This window comes from Oryctolagus cuniculus, chromosome 4 (assembly GCF_051225735.1).
Source record: "Oryctolagus cuniculus isolate XC-2025 breed Fujian yellow rabbit chromosome 4, ASM5122573v1, whole genome shotgun sequence".
In the NCBI taxonomy this organism is placed as follows: domain Eukaryota; kingdom Metazoa; phylum Chordata; class Mammalia; order Lagomorpha; family Leporidae; genus Oryctolagus; species Oryctolagus cuniculus.
Genome location: NC_142870.1, coordinates 10,404,897 through 10,420,171, shown reverse-complemented (window position 1 = coordinate 10,420,171; position 15,275 = coordinate 10,404,897). Strand labels below are relative to the sequence as shown.

Below are 15,275 nucleotides of genomic sequence, written 5' to 3'. Positions count from 1 at the left end.
GAAAGTTCCTTTATTAAAAATTTTAAAATTTAACTAATATGTAAAGTCTCAATAAGCCAGTTTTTTTCTTACTGTTCACTAGCTAGTTCAAATACAGTATATAATATGGTGAATTTTTATGGACACCTTATTAAAATGATTAAAAGTATCTAAAAGGCCATTTGTGGGTAAAATAATAACCAAAAATGACACTAAAAGTATTTTTGAGACTATTTTTTCCTAACTACTAAAGCTATGGGATTCATAATGAGCACAGATACAATGACACTTTAACCCTGCTGCTTTACAGCATCAATAATAAGAGTCAATGAGTGAGGCACTGAAGAGCAGGATTTCAGGAGAAACGCTAGTAAACACATGAATTTTGATGCCTCAAACACAAAAGTGTCCACAGTCCTTATAAGCAACCTTTAAGTAGTGCAAATCTTTATTTCATTTATAATTTTTTCTGAAATAAAAACCTGATTCATTATAGAACGTGTCATCAATTTCAGTTTTCAAGTATTCAAGTAATGCAAACCCAAGCACTTTCCTTTATGGCAACAACACACTTACACACTGAGCTTCAAAGACAGGGAAAAATTCATCTAAAATAACTGAAGCACTCTTCTGCCCAAAGACATAAGAACTAAGACTAACACTGTAATCATGCAAATGGGATGTAATAAAAGAAAAAAAAAGTTGGCCCAATGTAATAAATGTCTTCTTTTTTAAAAGATTCAAAAACAGATTGCCTTAATATGTGGATAGATTCCCAGTAACAGGATATTCTGAAATCTAAGGAACGATAGAATTTCCCTGCCATTTTTCCATAAATGTTCCTATTATTTACCTTGGATGTCCTTTCTACGTTTACTGGAAGAGTTTCTGCCTTCACCTTCTTTCATGGTGATGACCATGTTTCTGTGTCTCTGTGTGTAACACATCCTTAAACATCTTTTGTAAGGCTGGACTAGTGGTGACAACTTCTTTCAATTTCTGTTTGTCATGGAAGGTCTTTATTTCACATTCATTCATAAATGAGAGCTTTGCAGGGTACAGTATTGTAGGCTGACAGTTTTTTCTCTTTAAACTGGAAAATATCTCATCATTCTCTCCTAGCCTGTGGGGTCTCTGATGAGAAGTCAGCTGTGAGTCTAATTGGAGATCCTCTGAGAGTAATCTGGCGTTTATCTCACGCACATTTTAGGATCTTTATGTTTTACTGTGGAGAGTTAGAACCAATATGTCATGGTGAAGAGCTTCTCTGGTCATGTCTATTAAGAATTTTATATGCTGCCTGTACTTGGAAGTCCCTTTTTTCTCCAAATTAGGGAAGTGTTCTGTTGTTATTTCACTAAGTTTTTCTAATCCATTCTCTTCACACCTTCAGGAACTCCTAAGATCCATCCGTTGGGTCGTTTGATAGTATCCCATAAATCTCCAACACTGGTTTTTAGTTTTCTAATTTCTTCTTCTTTTATTTGGTCCGACTGTAAAATTTCCAGAGATTTGTCTTCTAACTTGGATATTCTTTCTTCTTTCTCACCAAGTCTGCTAAGGCTGCACTCCCAGGCCACAGCAGAGAGCTGGACTGGAAGAGGAGCAACCGGGGCAGAATCCGGCGCCCTAATCGGGACTAGAACCCGGGGTGCCGGTGCCGCAGGCTGAGGATTAGCCTAGTGAGCCACGGCGCTGTCCTGTAGATGCTGCTTTGCGCGACAGAGCTTCTGGCCTGTCTTTCCCAGGAAGGGCAAACCTGGGGGACAGGTGGGCTGCTGTTGACCTGCTGTCTTACTTTGCTTCATGCTGCATCACAGAATACCCCAGACGGGATGATTTATAAAGAACAGAAATTTATTCCCCCGGTTCTGGAGGCCTGAAAGTACAAGATCAAGGTTCCGAATTCAGAGGCCAGCGCTGTGGAGTAGCGGTTGGGGCTGCCATGTGGGCGCCAGTTGGGGTTCTGGCTGCTCCACTTCCAATCCAGCTCCCTGGTAATGCACCAGGAAAGAAACAGAAGACGGCCCACGTGTTTGGACCCCTGCACCCACGCTGGAGATTGGGAAGAAGTTCCTGGCTCCTTGCTTGGGATTGGCCCAGCTCAGCCATTGCAGCCATTTGGGGAGTGAACCAATGGATGGAAGATTTCTCTCTGCCTCTGCCTCTCTGTAACTCTGCCATTCAAATAAACAAATGGATAAATATTTTATTTTAAAGGTGTTGGATCTAATGGGAGCCTTCTTGCTGCCTCATAACACGGGGAAGGCATCGCGTGGGTGAGACAGAGCAGGTGCACCAGCTTGGATCTTTCTTCCTTTTCTCATAAAGCCATTGATGGAGTCTTTGCTCCTACCACTTCATCTAAGCCTAATTACCCACAGAGGGTCTGTCTCTAAATACCCTCAGTGTACGAATTTGGGGAGCAAGTTTGCAACACTTGAGCTTCAGGGCACACCTTCACACCACAGCTCCTGTCGTCCACCAGTGACAGGCAGTGGGATTGCACAGGAGACGCCTGGCAATGGTCAGATGTGCGAATCTGAGCCGTACCCTCTGCTCTCTCCACAGAAGCAGAACCCCGTGTAGACACCATCGGCGAATGCGCATCAGGGCAGTGTGACGCCTCAAACTGAGACACCCACTGCAACACTCCTGGTCCTTGTGGTCTTGGTTAACCCAGTTCCTCACTGTAACCCACAGGGCCTACACTGGTCCACAGCAAGCTTCTGTACATTTTCACCATCACCTCATTTTTTTTTAAGGAAGGAGGTATCTGGTTTGCAAACCTGGTGATTCCCCATCCAGTGAATTTTTTAAACAAAAATTTACTTATTTTATTTGAAAGTCAGAGTTACACAGAGAGAGAAGCAGAGGCAGAGAGAGAGAGAGAGAGAGGTCTTCCATCCGCTGGTTCACTCCTCAATTAGCTGCAATGGCTGGAGCTATGCCGATCCGATGCCAGGAGCCAGGAGCTTCTTTCGGGTCTCCCACGCGGGTGCAGGGGCCCAAGGACTTGGGCCATCTTCCACTGCTCTCCCAGGCCACAGCAGGGAGCTGGATTGGAAGTGGAGCAGCCAGGTCTAGAACCGGCGCCTATACGGGCTGCTGGCACTGTAGGCAGCGGCTTTACCCACTATGCCACAGCGCTAGCCCCCATCCAGTGAATTTCATAGCTCCCCTTTCAGACCTTGGATGTTCTCCTCCCTGCCCTGAGCTCCCCCAAGCCCTTTACCCACAGCCCTGAGGCCAAGGCCCCGGCCATGGGTTTAGAGAATCTTCAGAGAACGCACAAGATCCATAGACTCCTGGTCTTCTGAGACCAGGAAGCTGAGGGCCAGCACCTTCCCCACCTCAGGGCAGGACGCCCTGTACTTGTCGCGCCTGGAGAGGCAGGCGCCCTGTGCCAAGCAGAGGCCTCTGGGCAGAGCAGCTGGACTGGTTCCTTTGGCGCCTGTATTCGGGACCTCTGGGGACTCTCAGGAGGACCCCGGAGACACCGGAAGGCAGCGGGGGGCCTCCCCTGTTTTTTTTTCCTCTGGGATTTCCGCTCTTGCTCTGGGACACCCAGGCACAACCTGGGCATCTTCTGTTGGGTACTGGGGGAGCGCGGGGCTTCGCTTCTCCAGTAAGGTGGGACTTGGGTGTTTGGGTGCGTTTGGAGGCGATTTACATGGCTGTGGAACTGGAAGTGAAGTCAAGATCTTTCCCCTAAAATCCACAAGCGCCACACAAGCAAGGCGGCCATTGGTCATTGGTCAGGTTCCCGGTGGCCAATAAACATGGGAAGGGGGAAGGGGAAAAGCAAACCCCGCCCGAGCCCCAGGGGGATGGAGTTGGCACCAAGGACTTCTCGCCAACCCCAGGACAGCACAGCCGGCCCGGCACTTCCAGGGGTGCGGGAGCGACGCTCCCTCTCCAGCTGTGCGCTCCACCTCCGCGGCCCTGCGCGTCTAGATTGGGATCCCCCGCGGGCAGTCGGGGAGAAGCAAGCACGGAGGAAGAATCCAGAGTTAACCTGGGACAGGTGCGCGTAGGGGCGCAGCGGATTTGGCCCCGCGCAGCCGGTGCTAAACCCTAGCGCCTGAGCCCCGAGCGGGGAGCCCTCCCGAAGGGGCCCCCTGGACCTGGGCACCGCGCCCTTCGCTCAGCACCACCCGCACCCTCGGCAGCGGCAAAGAGGGGTCTCCGGTCAAGGGCAGGGATCTGCGGCCATGGCAGAGACCGCGGAGCCGGAGGGAGGCGCTCCGAGTCCCCAGGGGCCGCCCGAGGGCTCAGCGCTCCTGGAGGAGAGACCGGGAGAACCGGACCCCGCGGGCCCGGAGGCGAGCGAGGGAGCTGCAAAGGCGCCCAGTGGCGAGGGGGCGGGCGCAGCCGCCAAGGCCGGGGCTACGGAGGAAGCAAGCGGCGGGCGGGACGGAGAGGGCGCCGGCGAGCAGGCACCGGATGCTGGCACAGAATCTGGGGGCGAGACGCCGGACGCGAAGGGGGCGCAGAGCGAGGCGGAGGGCGCCCCGGAGGGCACCAAGGCCCCCCAGCTAGGGGAAGAGGGGAGCGGCGGGAAGCAGGTGGAGGAGTCGGGCCCCGACTGCGAGCTGCGGGGCGAGGCTGCCAGGGAGGCTGAAGGGCAGGCCGCGGCCCCTGCGGCCCCAGGGGCGCAGGAGGAGGCGGTGCCGGGGGACAGCGTAGACGCGGAGGGCAGCATAGACGCGGGGGGCAGCGTGGACGCGGCGGGCAGCGTGGACGCGGGGGGCAGCATAGACGCGGGGGGCAGCATGGACGCGGGGGGCAGCGTGGACGCGGGGGGCAGCATAGACACGGGGGGCAGCGTGGACGCGGCGGGCAGCGTGGACGCGGGGGGCAGCATAGACACCGGGCGCAACGTGGACGCAGGGGGCAGCATAGACGCGGGGGGCAGCGTGGACGCGGGGGGCAGCATGGACGCGGAGGGACCGGCGGGAGGGGCGCACGGGGCCGGAGGTGAACCCCAGGATCTTGGGGCTGGCAGCCCCCAGCCCAGGTCCGAGGCGGTTGAGGTCGCGGCGGCGGAGAGCGAGGGGCACAGCCCAGGGGAGTCTGTGGAGGACGCAGCCGCGGAGGAGGCGGCGGGGACCCGGGAGCCGGAGGGGTCCGAGGACGCGGCGGGCGAGGACGGGGACCAGGGCCGGCCCCAGGAGGAGACGGAGCAGCAGGCGGAGAGGCAGGAGCCGGGCCCCGAGACGCAGAGCGAGGAAGAGGAGAGGCCCCCGGATCGCAGCCCCGACGGGGAGGCGGCCGCGTCCACGCGGGCTGCGCAGCCGGAGGCGGAGCTCAGCAACCACCTGGCGGCGGAGGAGGGCGGCCAGCGCGGCGAGGGGCCGGCGAACGGCCGCGGGGAGGACGGCGAGGCGTCGGAGGAGGGGGACCCGGGCCAGGAGCACGACATCACCCTCTTCGTCAAGGTAACCGGGCTCGTCTCGGATCGGAGAACCGCCGCGCGCAGCCGGCCTTTGGGGAAGGCGCCTGGGCTTGGCGGCTTGGGGTGGGGGCTGTGGGACCCGCGTTCCACTACCCTTTGTCCCGAAGGGGAGGTTGTTATTAAAGAATTAATGTAGGGAATACGTTTGAAAAGCGACACTCCTGTGGGTGCTCAAAGGCCTCCTGGCAAAGGACGCGGTGGTGCCCGAGGTGGGGACAGACACGGGTCGGTGCCCCGTGGGGAGTGTCCCCAGGACGCGAATCCCAGAGGCCCCGGGGGCTGGCCAGCGTGTTCCGTTCCAGAAACACACTTCCTTCTGGTAGGACGGATCCTGCAAGTTTGGGAGGGAAGCGAAAGCTTCGCTATTCCGTGAGCGTTCTAACCTTTGTTCTGGAACATCCGCGATGCCAGAAGCTCCAGCATCATCTGCCTCCAGTTCCTATTCTCAACCCCACTTCAAACCGAAGAGAGCCGGGGTCTGTAGAGACACGACTCAGGAAGTGTCAGTTTAAAGAAGCATTTTTTTTTTTTGCAAGACATCAAAAATGCACCAAGTCCAACTCATACCAGGAGCTTTGTTTAAAAGAAAAAAAAAAGCCCTTTTGTGAAGACCTTTGGCCAGCTCCAGGAAAGCTGGGGACAATAGGGTCAAGAATGTGCACTGCAGGTCGACCAGTAATCCCTTAGAAATACTCTCAGGCTTACTGGAGCCAGTTCTGGCCCGACCCCCTTGCTGGGAATATAAACAAAATCTAATAAGGGAAAACAAACCCCAGTTGGTGCTAGGGCGGAGCTGGTAAAGCCGCCTCCCGCTGTGCCGGCATCCCACAAGGAGGCCTCTTGGAGTCCTGGCTGTTCCACTTCCGATCCAGCTCCCTGCTCTGGCCTGGGAAAGCAGTAGAGGGTGGCCCAAGTGTTTGGGCCCCTGCACCCTGGTGGGAGACTGGGCAGAAGCTCCTGGCCCCTGACTCTGGGGGGGCATTTTGGGAGTGAACCAGCAGATGGAATATCTCTTCTCTCTCTGTCTCTGCCTCTCTCTGTCTTCCAAATAAATAAATTAATCTTTAATTAAAAAAAAAAGAAATTCTCCCAAAATGTTTAACATCAGAATTTTCAGAACTTTTTGGGTGGCAAGGGACTTGGGGAAGAGCAGGCAGGTGCTGTTCCCAGCTTTTTTTTTTTTTTTTTTTAAATAAAACCCAAGGACTCTGTAAAATGAGGACGGGAACATATCCTGCAGGGACAAGCCCTAGAACGGCACGGGAAGGCTCTGCACCTGTTGCTGGATGGCCCCAGGTCTGCTCCTCTTTGCCGCCTCTAAGAAATTTCCTGTGGCTCTGGTGGCATGACTACGTGTTTCCAGCAGATGGCTCTTATTACAGTTTTGAAATACAGTCAAGGCTTCCTCAGTAGTTTCCTGCTTCCATTTTCAACTCTCTCCACTCTAGTCACTTTTTTAAAAAGATGTTATTTATTTATTTATTTATTTTTGACAGGCAGAGTTAGACAGTGAGAGAGAAAGAGACAGAGAGAAAGGTCTTCGTTCTGTTGGTTCACCCCCCAAATGGCTGCTACAGCTGGTGCGCTGCGCTGATCCGAAGCCAGGAGCCAGGTGCTTCTTGGTCTCCCATGCGGGTGCAGGGGCCCAAGCACTTGGGCCATCCTCCACTGCACTCCCGGGCCACAGTAGAGAGCTGGACTGGAAGAGGAGCAACCGGGACAGAATCCGGTGCCCCAACTGGGACTAGAACCCAGGGTGTCGGCGCCGCAGGTGGAGGATTAGCCTAGTGAGCTGCAGCGCTGGCCGATGTTATATATTTATTTGACAGGTAGAGTTACAGACAGAAAGGGAGGGTCAGAGACAAAGGTCTCCCAACTGCTGGTTCACTCCCCAAATGGATGCAACAGTCAGAGCTGGGCTGATCTGAAGTCAGGAGCCGGGAGCTTCTTCCTGGTCTCCTACGCAGGTCCAGCGGCCCAAGCACTTGGCCATCCTCCACTGCTTTCCCAGGCCATAGCAGGGGGCTGGATCAGAAGTGTAGCAGCCAAGACAAGAACCTGCATCTCTATGGGATGCCGGCACCACAGGTGGAGATTTGGCCTCCCACACCATAGCACCAGCCCCATCCAGTCCCTTCTTAAGGACCAGTGAGCAGGATAAAGATCTGACCATTTTCTTCGTGTTCCATTCTTCAGTTGTTTACTGCAGAATTTCCACACTCTCTAGCCAGACCACAAGATCCTTTGTGATGTTTTTCTGCCTCCTTTCTCTGCAGCTTTCCCGTGGTGTTGCTGGGAGGCCCCTGGCTTGGTCACTCAGGGTCCTGCTAGCCCAGAGGTTTCCAACTACTTCCTGTTTCTTGTGAGAACCACACTCTTTCCTGCCTTGAAATTTTTCGCCAATGGAGTTTTTCCCCAGCACCCCCATCCCTGCTGCCTGCCTGGTTGTCTGTTAAATGTCCAAGACTCAGCCTGGTTTCCTCGGGGGGGACTTTTCCAACCCCAGTCTGAGCTGCGAGTCCCCATGTTGAAGCTGCACTCCCATGCAGCCCTGGCCGATGCATGCTGTGTCTCTTCCCTCCTCTGTGAGATGTTGCCTTATCTCCGGTCAGACCGCAGGTGTGGGATGGAACAGGGGATTTGAGTGGCCGGTGGGCTGCCTGTACCAGGCGGTTTCTTTGGTATAGTGCAGTGAGTCTGGAATCAAATCCCACCACTGCCACTTTCTTGCTGTGTGACCTTGGGCAAGTGCCTTAACCTTGCCGTGACTTTGTTGTCTGATCCATAAAACAGGGACAGAAGTGGCATCCAGGACAGCGCCTGGCTTCCCCGCAGCGTAGGGGAAACATGAGCTCTGGCTTTGGCATCTTCTTGGTGCCGTGCAGTCTCATTGCTTTTGCACAGAGACAGCCTCTTCCGCATTGCATTCTTGGCCTCTATTATTATTTTTTTTTTTTTTGACAGGCAGAGTGGACAGTGAGAGAGAGAGACAGAGAGAAAGGTCTTCCTTTGCCGTTGGTTCACCCTCCAATGGCCGCCGCGGCCGGCGCGCTGCGGCCGGTGCACTGCGCTGATCCAATGGCAGGAGCCAGGTGCTTCTCCTGGTCTCCCACGGGGTGCAGGGCCCAAGCACTTGGGCCATCCTCCACTGCACTCCCTGGCCACAGCAGAGAGCTGGCCTGGAAGAGGGGCAACCGGGACAGAATCCGGTGCCCCGACTGGGACTAGAACCCGGTGTGCCGGCGCCGCAAGGCGGAGGATTAGCCTACTGAGCCGCGGCGCTGGCCGGCCTCTATTTTTTTTTTAAGGGACAGTCATTCTGGTCACCCTAATTACCTCTGTTATTTGGAGATAAGAATGCGATGAGAGGTGAAATAGCTGGTGTCCTCAGATCGTGCCGGGGAGCAGTTTAAGGGTGGGTGTTGGGCAGCTCACCCACCTCTGATGATGGACCTGATGCTCAGTTGTCCTCTCTCTCTCTCTCTCTCTCTCTCTCTTAAAGAAACAGCTAGCTCTCCAGTGAGACTGGGTCCTAGTGTAGATCACGTAGAATGTGCCTGGTAGGAATGGAAGGCATCTGGATGCCATCTATCCTGCTGATGGTTCTCTTTGAAAACGGGAGATCAGGAGACCTCAAAGCAAGAAACAAGCAAAAATCCTTTAGACTATTGTATCTTCTGAGTCTGTACTACTGGCCTTAAAATGCTTGAGTTCGTTGAAATAGGATTTCTGTACCGGATTCAGCCTTTCCCAGGTCGCTGAGAGAGAGAGAGAGAGAGAGAGAGAGAGATGTCTTCCATCTGCTGGTTCACTCCCCAGTTGGCTGCAACTGCCGGAACTGAGTCTATCCAAAGCCAGGAGCCTCCTCCAGGTCTCCCACATAGGTGCAGGGGCCCAAGGACTTGGGCCATCTTCTACTGCTTTCCCAGGACATAGCAGAGAGCTGGATAGGAAGTGGAGCAGCCGGGACTTGAACTGGCGCCCATATGGGATGCCTGCACTGCAGATGGCGGCTTTTACCCGCTACACCACAGCGTCAGCCCCAACACAGAGCTGTTCTTTATGGAGAGTACTCCTCCCCTGAGGAGGCCTTCGTAAATGCATCTTCCATCAATTAGCCCTTGTTCTATTTGTGAACTTTTTTTTTTTTTTTACATTTTTTCCTATGTTGGTTACAGTATACCAGAAAGTAATGATATGTAGCTATATGTAGTACCAACTGTCTCAAATCTGCTTCTAGTTTTAAGCACTCGATAGATTACATTCTGTATCATTATGAGAACAGTCTTGTTATTAGTCTGTCGTTTCGTTTTATTTGATAAGTATGCAAGGATGAATTCTTGTTAGAGGGCCAGGAATATACAAACAGACCAAAGAACACCTCCCTGAATTATTGTGCCATAAAGCAGTCACTCAACACACTAGTCTTCAGTTTTTCTTTCTCCAAGAAGTGCTAATTACTTGTCATAAATTTTAGGAGAATCTTGCAGGATAGTGAGGAAGTTTTTTTGTTTTTCTTTATTCCTAAAAAGGCAAGGCAATGCCGTGAAAACTCAACATGACAGTGTGACAGCAGCGTCACACCAAGGGAATGTGAGGACTTCAGCAGTGTGTGTAGGGGGATTTAGCTACCAAGGAGTTGGGCTTAGCTTTGGCCCCTTTGAGTGAGGTTCGAGGGGTGGGCGGTCTGAGATACGGATTTCTTGGTAAGTTTCACATGATGTTAAATACTCTCACTGTGACCAGTGACTAATCCTGGGCTGGGGTTTCCATTTGCCATCCCATTGGGGTTTCACAAAGAGATAAAACTGAGATCTTATAGAAAAAGTAAGGTCAGGAAAGTCGTGGCCTTTGGATAAGCACTGTATCTCAGAAATCCAGAAATGATCAATCAATCAAGCAAGCAAGCCAGCCAGCCGGTATTCTTTTTTCTTTCTTTTCTTTTCTTTTTTTACAGGCAGAGTTAGACAGAGAGAAAGGTCTTCCTTCTGTTGGTTCATCCCCTAAATGGCCACTGTGGTTGGTGCGCTGCACGGATCTGAAGCCAGGAGCCAGGTGCTTCCTCCTGGTCTCCCATGCGGGTGGTGCAGGGCCCAAACACTTGGGCCATCCTCCACTGCCTTCCTGGGCCACAGCAGAGAGCTGGACAGGAAGAGGAGCAACCGGGACAGAATCCAGCACCCCAACTGGGATTAGAACCTGGGGTGTTGATGCCACAGGCGGAGGATTAGCCAAGTGAGCTGCGGTGCCGGCCCAGCAGATATTCCTACGCAACAGGGAGACAAGATCAGCCACTGGTGGAGCTGGGTAGACCAGTAGGCCGTGGCTCTCTCCACCTTGTGCTGTGGGGAGAGTACATAGGGATATCTTCTCAGGGAGATGTAGTTTCTTAACCTTGTCTTTGCCCTGTGTTCTGAAGGAAAATGAGCAAAGGTGAACTTCTGTGACTTTACATCTCCCCTAAAGCCAACCTTAACGAAGATTTATTTTCTGTTTTGCCGCAAGAAACCTGCTAGTGCATTTCATATATGAAATCAGCACAGGGTCACTCAGGGTGAACATGGGTAGAACATGGTTTCTGGCTTCTCTCTCTCTCTGTTTTAATTTATTTGACAGGTAGAGTTACAGACAGTGAGAGAGAAACAGACAGAGAGAAAGGTCTTCCTACCTTTGGTTCACTCTCCAAATGGCTGCAATGGCTGGAGCTGCCCCAATCTGAAGCCAGGAGCCAGGTGCTTCCTCCTGGTCTCCCATGCAGATGCAGGGCCCAAGCACCTGGGCCATCCTCCACTGCACTCCCGGTGTGGGGAGCAACCGGACTAGACTGAGTTACTGGAATTAAGACTTATTCTATGCATCTGCTCTCCCACAATATGGCGCTGGGAGAGAAGTAAACAGCTTCCGCACAGCTGCCTCCAGTTCAACCAATAAACTGTAGGACTTGCTCCTGATTGGAGGAGAGCAGCGTACTCGGCGTGTGGGCAGCCGAGTTGGGATTGGTGGAGGAGGACTATAAAGGAGGAGAGAGACGGCATGCACTAGGAACATCTATGGGGAACATCTAAGGGAACCCGTGCAGCCCCCGAGAGAACCGGCCGGCGGTGTGCCGCTCCCCTGCGGAAGTGGGGAATGCGGCCAGGGGGAACTGCCCTTCCACGGAGGTGGAAGGGATAGTAGCCAACCCGGGAAGAACCAGCAGCAAACCCGGGGAGGGCCGAGCAGACGAAAGAACAGCGCAGGGTCCTGTGTTGCTCCTCCACGAAGACGGGGAGCGACATCCCGGGCCACAGCAGAGAGCTGGACTGGAAGAGGAGCAGCCGGGACTAGATGCTGGCACCTCAGGCAGAGGATTAACCTAGTGTGCCATGGCGCCAGTTCCTTGCTCGTCTCTTACACACCCAGGTGTATGCACCTGTACCCTGGGGCCGGTGCTCACCCCTTGCCCCCGGAGTGAGGCCACGTCCTACTCCCCAGGTTCTCAGCAGCTAGCCCTGCAGTGGGCTCACGGTAGACTTTGCTTAGTGCTTTTGCACCTTGCTGGGTAGGTGGTCAGGTGGACAGCTGATGGCGCCAGGGTGACAATGCTAGTGAGAGGCAGAATTTAGACCCAAGCCCAGTTCCCCACTGTCCCATTCTGGTGTCCTTGTGTGAGGGGACAGAGCCACCCTCCTTCTGTCATCTTGGCAACAGGGCCACAGATGCTGGGGGCTTTGGGAGTTTGTGGCGCAGCCCCGTTGTGTGCACAGAATGCATGCTGTAGCCCCCGTCCCTGTCTGGGTGGACCACTGTGCGTGCTGGCCTCACGAGGTCCTTAGTGAACTCGGGTCCTGGGTTTCTCACAGGCAGCCTTCCTCCCTGGGGTCTGCTCAGATCCCCTGTCTCCTTGACTATCTGAAGACCTGCAGGGTGCCTTCGGAATACTCTACCCCAGGCAGACCCTGTAAGTCTGAGAATTTGCCCTTTGATGGTGGATAGCAGATAAGACATAGGATCTGGAGGGATCTGGTCCCTGCATCAGGTCCATGCAGGGCACCATGCCCTAGGTTAGTGCATTAATTCAGTGTTTGTGGATTTGTCACCCACTGGGGTGCTGGGCATGAGGCTAGAGACAGAGGAAACATTGGCAGGTGTCTTAGTCCACTTCCTGTTGCTATAACTAAGTACCTGAGACTATGTACTTTTATTTTTAAAGGTTTATTTTACTTGCAAGGCTGAGTTACAGAGCTAGAGGGAGAAACAGAGAGAAGATCTTCCATCCACTGGTTCACTTCCCAAATAGCTGCAACGGCTAGAGCTGGACCAGGCTGGAGCCAAGAGCTTCTTCTAGATCTCCCACATGGGTGCAGGGGCCCAAGTACTTGGGCCATCTTCCGCTGCCTTCCCAGGCGGCATTAGCAGGGAGCTGGATGGGAAATGGAGCAGCTGGAACTCAAGCCAGTGCCCATATGGTGTGCTGGTACCACGAGTGGCGGCTTTCCCTGCTATGCTACAGTGCTGGTTCCAGGCTATGTACTTTTTAAAGAATAGAATTTTGTTTAGCTCCTGGTTCTGGAGGCTGGGACATCCACAATGTGGTGCTGGCATCTGCTCGACCTTAGGTGAGGGCCTGCTGGCTACATCGTAACACTGCAGAGGCATCCCACAGTGAGACGGAATAGGCACATCAGCTGGACTCTCCCTCCCTCTTCTCACAAAGCCCCGGATGCCAGCCTAGGGTCCATGCTCATGAACTCATCTAACCCTGATGACCTCACAAAGGCCCTGCCTCCAAGTACTGTTGACATGATTTTGGGCGTCAAGTTCTCAATACATTAACTTTCAGGGCCACGTGCAAACCACATCAGGCAAGAGCGAGAAAATCCTTGCTGTCCCAGGGCTTGCCATCTGGCATGGAGAACAGGTGTTGAGCAACGTGCCGTGTCGGGCGTGGTGTGTTCTCTGTGGCAGTGCAGAGACCATGAAGCCGTTTGCTCATCAGTGTCGGAGGTCTCAGCCCCTAAGAGACCCTCGATGCTGGAAGGAACAGAAGGAGTTGGAGGTTGAGTAGGAGCAGCAAAAGGAGCTGCCACCACGCAGACAGCTACCAAGAGACACCCTGTGCTTGCCACTGGCCTGTGTTCATAATTTAGTTCATTCAAAGTACTTATTGCATTTAGTGTTTGTTCTCCAGCTACTGTTAGACTATGATATACAAATGTAAGGTTGGGAAGAATCTCATTAGGAGTGTGTTCAGCTGCAAGTAATAGATTATTCAGGGGTTGGTGTTGTGGTGCAGCTGGTTAAACTGCTGCCCACAATACCAGCATCCCATATTGAGGCATTGATTCAAGTCCCGGCAACTCCACTTCCAATCTGGCTCCCAGCTAATGTGCCTGGGAAAGCAGCAGAGGATGGCCCAAGTCCTTGCGCTTCTGCCACCCACATGGGAGATCTGGATGAAGTTCCTGGCTCCCAGCTTCAGCCCAACACAGCCCTAGCCATTGTGGCCATCTGGGGAGTGAACCAGCAGATAGAAGATGTCTCTCTCTCTCTCTTTCCCTCTTGTAGGGCTGTGTTTATGTCTCCCTGACATGGCATTTGGCTTTTCCAGAGCAGGGACCCAAAAGAGACCAAGAGGAAAGCCTTCGTGCCTTTTGTGACTTGGTCTCAGAAGTCACATGCTACTGCCACTTAAGCCTCATTTTATTCGACAGAATGAGTCTCGTAGAGTTAGGCTCACCTGTTAGAGGGGAAGTCACAGTATTTGTGGACACATTCTACAAACACGGCCTCCTCCCATGCAGCCTCCCAGGTGGCATGCTGGGAACGCATTGGTCTCTATCTTGCCTTTTCTCTCTAACGGTGCCTCGTAGGGATCTTTCCTTGTTGGTTCCCATGGTTCTTCCTCATTCTTTGTCAGTCGTTCACTGTGTTCTAGTGCTGGGTGCACTCTCTGGAATCAGGCCCCCGAGGTGGATGTGTAGGCAGTGTGTGTCCTCTTTTTGATGTGTTGAGCGACGGTGTGCTGACTATCCCTCCACAAATGTGCACTTACATTTGGAAGCTCAGTTCTTAGACATTTCTAGGGGAACGGGTACTTATATTTAACTTTTTGGTAACCTTTATCAAATTTCCTCTTCCAAGCAAGAAGTGTACCAAGCATTCCCTTCCAAGTAGCAAGCACTGGCCCCTTGGCACTGTACCGCCTACCGGCGCTTGTCTCCCCAGCCTCCCACTTGGCGTATCGTCCAACCATCTCACTCTGAGAGCTGACTCATGTTGGCCATTGTGTTTAATTCGCATTTCTTTTATTATGTGTGGGGTTGAGTTCGCTTTCTTATATTTAAAGACGATCAGTATCTGTTTCTCTGAGAGCTGGTTGGGTAGGATCTTTGCCTGTTGTTCATATGGATTTTGGAGTCAGAACTTTGTCTCATGTGACTTGGTGGGAGTGTGGTGACTGTTTGCCCTGGAGTACTTCATCCTCTTGGTTTCAGTCATTTCTTGTCATGGCCACATGGAAAAGCAAAGCACGGTCTATGGGACACTCTTAGAGCCTTTGGCTTCATTCATTGCCATCGTTAAGTGTTTTACTTTATATTGTATAACTTCTTAAATCCCAAGGGATTAAGTATTGCCACCCTCGCCTTCCTCCCTTTCTTTTTTTTTATTGTAAAGATTTATTATTTATTTGAAGGGCAGAGAGGCTGAGAATTACAGAGAGAAGGGGGAGGGGAGAGATAGAGATAGAGATAGAGATAGAGATAGAGATAGAGATAGAGAATAAATAGATAGATAGAATATCTTCCACCTGCTGATTCACTCAGTTGGTTGCAACAACCAGGGCTGGGTTGGTCAA

The 15,275-nt window shown here is 52.7% G+C and overlaps 1 protein-coding gene across 1 annotated transcript in view; it reads left to right on the top strand.

Moving 5' to 3' along the window:
* The first annotated feature begins 3,845 nt into the window (after positions 1–3,845).
* The window catches only part of CLIC6 (CLIC family member 6), a 46,974-nt gene continuing 35,544 nt past the window's right edge, over positions 3,846–15,275 (top strand). The window contains 1 exon segment of the mRNA NM_001082004.1: positions 3,846–5,420. Within this exon segment, the coding sequence (NP_001075473.1) occupies positions 4,194–5,420 (1,227 nt within the window). The 5' untranslated portion in view covers positions 3,846–4,193.